General features: G+C 33.5%; 1 protein-coding gene across 1 annotated transcript; it reads right to left on the reverse strand.

Moving 5' to 3' along the window:
• Positions 1-4,278: 4,278 nt before the first annotated feature.
• Positions 4,279-8,656, reverse strand: LOC140446572 (uncharacterized). The gene is made up of 2 exons (XM_072539136.1): positions 8,185-8,656; positions 4,279-4,316 (listed from the first exon to the last, which is right to left on the reverse strand). The coding sequence occupies exons 1-2, from the start codon at positions 8,654-8,656 to the stop codon at positions 4,279-4,281; spliced, it is 510 nt and encodes a 169-aa protein (XP_072395237.1).
• Between the last annotated feature and the right edge of the window lie 699 nt (positions 8,657-9,355).

Consider the following 9,355-nt stretch of genomic DNA (forward strand, 5'->3'; position numbering starts at 1 on the left):
TTGTGCATATGTTTGCCGAGTTCCGCGTTTGCCGAGTCTGCGTTCAACGTGTACTTGGTACCTACATCGCCACAATTTTAATTCCGTACTTGACTGGCTTATTCGGGATATCTATCCTAAATAAAAGGGCACCACCATCATCATCATCATGCAACCTCTTCTGTCCACTGCTGAACATAGGTCTCTCCCATTTTTCGCTACTTTTCACGGTTATGTGCTTCTTGTTGCCATTTCTTGGATATTCGTCTAATGTCGAACGTAATAACTGCTCCTCAGTAGTTAAATAGCTACCTGGTCGATATGCCTCTTTACAATTAAAAATAAATTTCTCCCATATTTCCTGGATAGGGGCAAACCTATCTATATTTTTTTTTCAGTTTTTGTGATTTTATTATCTAACCTAAGATTATGCAAAAGAAAATCAAATGTTTCGCAGCTCATTGTTGCTCTATAAACGGAGCCAGACATTTTGGAATCAAACGTCTCTCTGCTATGAAGATCGTTTTATGCTAAAGAAAATATAAGTAGTCCAAGAGCATTTAATTGATCCCTTGTTACGAGAGAATTAGTATGTTTAAAAACTTGGCTGATTTTAGTATTGGTGTGCAACAGAATTTTTTTAAACATAGAATCGTTCATTAAACACTGAAATACATATAATGGTGTATTAGCATCTCTTGCCTGTTCAGATGGTCCTTAAACAATGTGCAAAATATTCCTTTTTGTAATACGTTTTTAAAGATTAGATACAGTACACCAGCTATGACCATTTTTGCCTTTGAGACTCATAGTCAAATTGGAAGTATGTGGTCCAGATTCTGCCACAATGTTTTCGGATTCTCTATCTTCAAATTGTTGAAAACACACTTCTTCAATACCTTTTTCCTTTTAATTAGGCTAAGTTATTATTTGCAGAAATGAATGGTCTTGCTGAATGTCGGTTTCTACAGAAAAAATCTCATATTGAACTCTTCATGAAGTGCTAGGCATAGAAACAGAAGTAGAGTGGTTATTAGACTTTCTTTTTTTAGTTTTAGGACTGCTACACTCAAAATCGCTGCTTTCATCACCAGAAAATTCTGGTTAGTACTCCGATTCAGACGGGCTGAAACAATTTTGCACTCTTTTGTTACTTTCTGAATTACTAGAGGTTTCGTCATTTGATTGTAGGCTACCATCATCTAATTTACCCATTAATATTTTTTCGGTCTCCAATTCCAATTCTAATTGGGTTAAGGGTCTTTTATCGTCAAAATTTCTAGCCATTTTTTAATGAAATTATCTGTGAATAAGAAAAGAAAATAATAATACCAAGATAAAAAAAACTTTACGTTAAAAAAACGTTAACACTAACCTTATGTAAAAATACGAAGCAACTGCGATCTTGCGGTTAACGACTGCACAAAAAAAGTCAACTACACTGTGAATATTCTTGACAAACTGATTACCGAAGCTGAAGCTAATCCAATACCTACGCTTCTACAATTCATGCAAGGTTGCCAAATTAAAAAAAAATAATCAGCGTTCGTAAATTTTATATATTATAAACGTTAGAACTAGAGGTCTATTGTATTCAATTGATTTTTCAATCAAGACTTTTGTGCACGTTTTTGTGATGCTCGAACTTTATAAAAAACATGTGGCTCAACTGCGATCTGTTCGCTTTTTACTCCAATCCGAATTGAAAATCGAAACGTCTAATTTGTAAGTAAAATGTAATCTCACTTTTATGTGTAAAATAGTCTTTAGTCCGTTCCTGTCTGAAAGCAGAATAAGGGAGTTTTGCTCTGGTGACAAAATTGCGTATCAATTTCCTAGTCTTTTTGAGCTGATGCTTTTACTTTGTTTATTACTCTGGTTTTTGCCTAATAGTGTTTTCTCTGTTTACACACTTTTATGCCCGCACATCACATTTTGATAATTATACGTAGATAGAGGCAAACGCGTCGTGTATATAAGTATAAAGCCATAAAAATTTCGATGCTTTGCTTTGAACTTTTGGATGACGCTTCCAAGTGGGAGCTTTTAAATTGTGTAGAAGCTTCTAATGGTGTTCTAATTAATCGAATATTTTGGCGACAAAAAGGGTTTTACATTTCTAAATGGTATATTCGTTTATAAAGCATAATTAAAACAAATAGTATAATATAAAATTTGGTCAAAAAAATAAACATTTGAGTGTTTTGGCTGAATATATTGTTAAAAACGCTACAATTTTAATTAACTCTCACAAACCTATATAAACTAAGGATGCGGAGTATAGCAAAAATTTAAAAACATTAATTATAGATGAACAACTTATTAAAGATAAGAACAAGCAAGGACTTACTTCTTCTTTAGGTTACGTCTCCTCGTCGGAGGTTGAAAATTAATATGGCAATTTTAATTTAATTTAGAGCTGTTTCCAAATAGTTTAATTGTTGTAAGTCTAAACCAATCTCGCAATTTATTAAGGCAGGATGTTTTTCTCCATCCTTGACTTCGTTTGCCTTTTATGTTTTTCTGAAGTATGTTTTGCAGCATTATGTATTTAGACCCACTAATGACGTGTCAAGTGTTCATGTTTTCTTGTTTTTGATGTGGTGATTATTTTTTTGCTTTTGTTCATTCTCTGGAGAAGTTTTACATTCGTCACTTTATAAGTCCATGATATTTTTAACTTTCAAAGCTTATCCAATTCAGATTTCCTGAGAGTTAAAGAAACGTAACGTCTCAGCATTCTTATCAGAAGCCTTAGATTAAGGCTGCTACAACAAAGAAATTGTTTGATCTTCATAAATGCTGCTTTTGCTATTTCTATTGAGACTTTTCTAGCATTTCGAATAAGCAGCTTCTTCTTCGTTAAAAGCCTTCTCCCAAGCGGAGGTTGGATATCATCATCATTATCCTTTCTCTATCTAAACCAGTCCCCTAAATTTTTCGACCATGACACTCTCCTTCTTCCTATTGTCGCTGGTTAGAATCTGCATGGTGTGAGCCACGAGAATTCACCCCAGACGAGAGGCGCTGTCTAAAATTTTGACGTAACTCTAGGAACATCCCTCCGGTTTGGAGACTCCAAGTGGTTGACAGGATGGAGTCTTCTTCCTTGTTCTCAGAACCCTTTATAGTATGTAGTTGTGCGTCTCTCGTTGGACGTATATCGTCGTCGACGTGGATGGCCCTGTTGATGTTTTGGTCCCGGTGGACCTCGTAGGCCAGATCTCCTATTGTTTGGAGGACCAGTCTGCGTACCGCCAAAGTTGCCCTTTACGTAGTTTCTCACGAGCACTTGTTGTCCTAGCAGGTAGGTTTTGGTTTTGTCATCTTTTGGATTTAAAGGGAAGAGGCTATGGGCGTAGACTGTGGCCTTCTGGGTGGCTGCTGCTACTCTTTCTGCCCTGGAATCTGGCGGTATCCAAGCAGTAGTTCGGCAAGTGTTTTCTTTCGTGGCGTCGTTCCTCCGTGTCCTCAGACTAAACATGATATTGGAGATGTAGGTGTCCCATCTCTGGTCTTCGTTTGAGGACACTCTTGCTATTAGGGCTATCTTGAGCTCCTAGATACGCCTCTCCACAGTGTTCGCATGTTGGTGGTATATTGGGCTCAACTCTGCCAGGATATTGCTCGTGGTAAGGAAACTTTCCTAGAAGTTGGTTGCACACATTGTCTTATAGAAAGCTAATAACGTCCCTTGTGTGTTTGAAAGTGTTTGAACCTTTTTTTTCCTGATCCATGTTTTATTTTTTTATTTTGCAAATAAAAAAATTAACTGGAACCGGAACCCACATAGTATTTTTTATTTGTTTATATCCAGGTCTGGTCATTGATGGAGGCTTGGCGGGTGCCGCTGGTTGTCCTGCAGCAGAAGAGTGAGGCATCGCTGAGGAGAAAGGTGCCGTAGATGTGAAGGTACAATATGGAGCCTGGTTGTAGCTTACAGGCTATTCGTCTTTCTTTGATTAAATGGCTGTCAGCTGAGATTATTATCGCCATCATCATGGTCTCCAGGATCGTTGGATTCATGGAATGTTCTTGGGCTCCGTGTCGCTGGATGGAGTGGGGGCCTCCTTTGGTTGTATGGGCCAAGGCTGGGCCTCCTTTGATTGGATGGGCTGGAAGACCTCCTTCGGTTGGCTGGACCTAGTCGTGGCTGTGATCTCTGGTTATTTATGATAGTTTCACTCCTTGCTGGCTGCCGTTGCCTCTGTCCGTTTTCTTTGTGATCAGTTTAGATGCTAGTTGTAGCTCTCTTTAACATGGACACCGTTTGAAAGTTGTGGAGCTTTAGGTTAACTTTCAAGTGTTGATGTTGTTGAAGTGATCAAGTTTATCATCTGCAAAAAGAAAAATAGTTGTTAACCACAATAAAATTAGCCAAAATCTAATACCGCGGTCACATCATGAGGAACAGTAAAAGATATGAGTTGCTGCAATTAATTCTACAAGAAAAAGTAGCAGGAAAACGAGGACCAGGAAGGCGAAGGATTTCTTGGCTGAAAAATCTACGTACGTGGATCAACACAACTACCACAAATCTTTTCAGAGCAGCAGTTTGCAAAATACAGATTGCCATACTTGCTAGCTTGGCACGTATCACAAAGGTTGATAACTTTTTTGATGTCTTTCTCTAGCATAGCTCAGTAGTAGCGTTTTCTTATTTGGGCTTCGGTTTCGTTAATTCCTCTGTGGTTGGTCTTCTTTTAGTGCTAGCTCTCTATAATTTCTTTTTGCCTATCAGCGCTGGATATATCCTTTAGTGCCTCTGTTGCATTTGACAAGATCGAATACCGAGTTTTTAAAATTTTCTCGTAGAATACTGCATAAGTATTTGTAGAGTTCATCATTTTCGAACAGAATAGCGTATTTTTTTTAGGTCTATAATAATTTTTGAAAAACTGGAAAATGTCGTCTATGTAACCTAGACATATTCCCTTATAAGTCCTTTTAATAGATTCACCATTACTCTCTGGAATCTTGAAATCTGAATGACATTCTCAGGTATTCATAGTGGCTATTTTTAACGTTAAATGCAATCTTCTGGATATATTCTTCGGCCATTTCGATTTAATGGAATCCGCTGGCTACATAGAGGGTGGAAAAGTATTAGCAGCGTCTCAGTCTGTCCAAAATGACTGTTGTGTTTGGAATAGGAAAAGTAGCATAAAGAAGAAAATTAATAGGAGTTAATGATTAATAAATAAATAATTAGTTTTTTTTCGGGCAGCACAATTTATGAATTATAAATTTAACCGTAACTACCAGTAGCAAAAAGTCGAAATCCCAAGAAACCATAGTTTAGTTTTAAAAATATGTCGTTTACAAAAACTATTTTAAAACATTTTTAATACTGTACAAAAAAAAAAACGATTTGATACTACACAAATTACAGTTCTCTGTGTTATTAATACAAACTACGAAAGAATTCAAATGTCGCATCATATCAAGCTGTTTATTTTTTCAATTTACTGTATATGTATACTCTAAAACTCAATTCAGTCGAAATGTACGAAAATGTAAAAGAAAAACGAGAATCAAAAGTTATCCGAAAGTGAGTATAAAACCAATATCCTCGCGTTATCTGTTTTCAATCAATCGGAATCACATACATACCAATCGAGTATCGAATCTCAAAAATAAATTTCGTGTCTTCAAATCATTGTGGATATTTTCCAATGCATTTCTAATGAAAATCTATATATTCCTTCAGTTTTCAGCTACATGTGTATAACATATTCATTGGAAATAGTCGCGATTGAATACCTGTATAGCTGAATATTGAAAAATATACGGGTAATATTTCAAAAGGGATAATTGTGGATGCCAGATTTTGCCTTTAAATTAATAATTCAAATATTTTTTGTTTCGTATTCGTGTGCACATTTTCTAAATGAATATACATACACATATATATATATATATATATATATATATATATATATATATATAATATATATGTATATATATATATATATATATATATATATATATATATATATATATATATATATATATATATATTAATGTGATATTAAAAGTCAGAGGTGCGCCAAGCAATTAATTAGCTAATTAATTAATTAATTAAACTTATTTAAATGATGCAATTATGATTTTATCACACTATTTAATTCGCTTATCTCAGGGTTATATTCGTGCTTCAATATCTATGCTTTACATATGATAGGTAAGGTCTAAAGAATACCGGAATAATAAAAAACATATATGATACAACATTATATATTGAAATAAATTTCACACTCAAATATCTTCAACAAAAAATATCTCATATAATGATTATAAAAATTTTGTTCTACGTACGTGAACGTGTGAACGTAAAAATTAATGTTATATACAATATAAATTAAAATTTCAAATCAAAATTGTTGTTCTAAATCTTCTGATCAAAATATTTCTATCTTTTCTAAAGCTTAAAAAAAAAAAACTTTGTTAATAAAAAAAAACTGACGAATGGTAAAAAAACTATCTCTCTGATGATGAGTTGTAAAAATTCTTGTTCCTTGTAGCCTACACTATCTATTCTTATCAGTTTCCTAGGTAATCAGCAATCTTACAACAAATTATTGCGAGCCTCTCGTCTTTAATGATCTCCTTCAAATGCGTATCGTTCAAAAGATGCTAGCCTCTTCTCCTCTCGATAAACTGAATCTCTCGTTCCGGCCTGAACAGTGACTCTTGGAATATATAAGTAAAAAAGTATAACTTACAATATTTTACTGAATCAGATACACTTACTTAGCTTCCGTCAGATACACTTACTCCAAGAAAACTCACAATCATTCACTTCTAATGCTTACTATCACTTGGGAACCACCAAAGAACAACGACTGTTTGCATTGCACCCTTGGAAAACAACTGATTATCTTTTCTCCCTCAAAAATCTATCTAAACTCTCATTCCTACATACCTATCCCACTTTTTCCAATCTCCTCCAATCAGAGTTCGTCACACTTATTTATCCCCATCTACCATTTAGATAACAAACAACAATTTTACCTACAATTATAAATTTCCTAAAAACTATTAACATACTAATCGGTTTCTACAAATTCTTAAGAACTAACGGAGAAATATAACTTCTAAATATTCTATTCTATTGTCTTATTCACTGTACAAGTCCATTTGGAAAACCCGCTGGCATTGTTCATTTCACTTAAGCTCACTCACGTCACTCGAATATATTTTACAAAGAAAATAATTTATGCATATCTTAAATTTTGTTTACTACAGGTCATCCAGGATAATGGGTTTTCATTTCTTCGAAATATCTTTTATAGTTTATTAGTTGAATTACTTGAATTATTATATTTTTACTTTGAAATATATTAAGAGCAAACCAATATTATTTTCAATTTTACATAGCATAACAATATATACAGAGTGAGTTTTAGTGCGACACCGGTCGATAATTTCATTATGGTAAAGAATATCAAAAAAAACTTATTTAGAAAAAAATGTAGGCAATAATATTCTCCATACTTGGAAAATATGTGGAATTCTCAGGGTGATTAATAACTACGCGGTATAGCAAACATGCAATTTTTTAAATGGGTACTCTATATATTTTTTCAAATGTGTATTATTTTCATAATTCTTGTTCTTATGATATTAGGTTTTCCATAACTATAAAGAGTATTTAACAAGTTATTACCATTTGTATTTCGAAATCCCTATGAAATCAACACCATGCATATAAAGAAGTAATGCATAAGCAATTATTTATTTTATATAATAAAGTAAACAATATATTGTAGTTTTTAAATTAGGTTTAATTGAAATCATTGTAGATAGCCTTTTCCTTATTTTCCCTTACAATTTTTCCTGATAAATCCTGCTTTATTAGCCATTTTGCCGGTATACATAATCATTTTAGAGTATAACATGCAGGATTACATAATTTAAACAGTTTTAAGCCATGGCGGTGACGCTTTGAAGGTATATATTGTTTGAAAAGTAATCTTCCTCGAAAAGGAATCATACTTTCATCAACAACGAGTATTGAGCCAGGATTTACATTGTTTAGCAAAACGTAATTATGTATTTTCAAATAATTTTCCAATTTTATGGCAACGATCTTTTGGCAAAGCAGCCGTGTTATCAGCAAAATGTAAGAATCTCAAAAGAAGCTGAATCTGTTTCTGGCCATTACAAAAGAAATATAAGTAAAATTATATAATGGTGACTTACTCCAATAATCAGCAATTTTGGGAAGCTTGAAAATTTCCATATACATAACACAACCCAAAAATTTTAAAATTTTTTCTTTATTGGTAGGTTTCCATGGATGAATTCTGGATGATCTGCTATAACATTGTGCATTTTTTATTTGCGCACAATTTCTGTCAGTCTCCCCTATAATAAGTTGTAAAATTTCATTATCGATAAGTTTCCTGTATACATGAAAAGAAGTTAGCTCAGTTCTATTTTGAGGGTAACTATCATCATAGAGATATGGTTCATTAACAGGAAACTGTATATCGAGACGTAAATGAGTACAGTCAACTTCATACCAATCACTGTTACATTCATCTTCTTTATCAGATTTTTCTTCGTCACTTGGGTTGTATTCTGAACCATATATCAAAAATTCATCAGAATCCCCCTTCTCTAACAATTGGAGCAACTCCACCTCTGTCAACTTTTTATTTTTATTTGACATACTGGCATACATAAAAAAACTGCTAATTCCGTAACAAAACTTGATAATGAATGCTACTAATCGTTTCTATAACGCCTTATTCTCAACTGTCGTTACAAGCTATTTACGACATTATCGCACCTAATAAAGAAACATAAGCAAGCTATGGGTTTCTAGTGTGCCACAGTAAAACTATTTAAGCGTCCTCACAGTGCCGACTGTTATAATAATTCTGAAAATTAAATACACACCAGTAACACCGGTGATCCTAATGGCACAATTGTAATCTGTTAGCTAGAATTGCCGGTGATCCTTGTGGCAGCCAATATGTTAAATATTTGAAGTAACCTCCCAACTAATCTCTTAAACTTACCATAGTTCGGTATATGAATATGAATAGATACTAACAATGGGTTTTCCCGTTTTGCCTATATAATATGTATTAAATACCTTAATGGCCCCTTAACAGCTAAAACTATCTGAAATTGCACTTCAGTCGAAAATGATTTAACTAGTTTATTAAAATAAGTAATATAAGCATATAAAACAGGTATTTTTAGTACAAATCCTAAATTATAAGCAAAAAAATATATATGCTGTTGCAATATAATCTGGTCTTTTATATATAACCAACAAAGCCCTTAAATATTAACTATATTTTTTATTCTTGGCTTTTCATTTCTCACAGTTTGGTAATTTTTTTAAGTAGAAACCTCTTTA

Source organism: Diabrotica undecimpunctata, chromosome 7 (genome assembly GCF_040954645.1).
Source record: "Diabrotica undecimpunctata isolate CICGRU chromosome 7, icDiaUnde3, whole genome shotgun sequence".
NCBI lineage: Eukaryota > Metazoa > Arthropoda > Insecta > Coleoptera > Chrysomelidae > Diabrotica > Diabrotica undecimpunctata.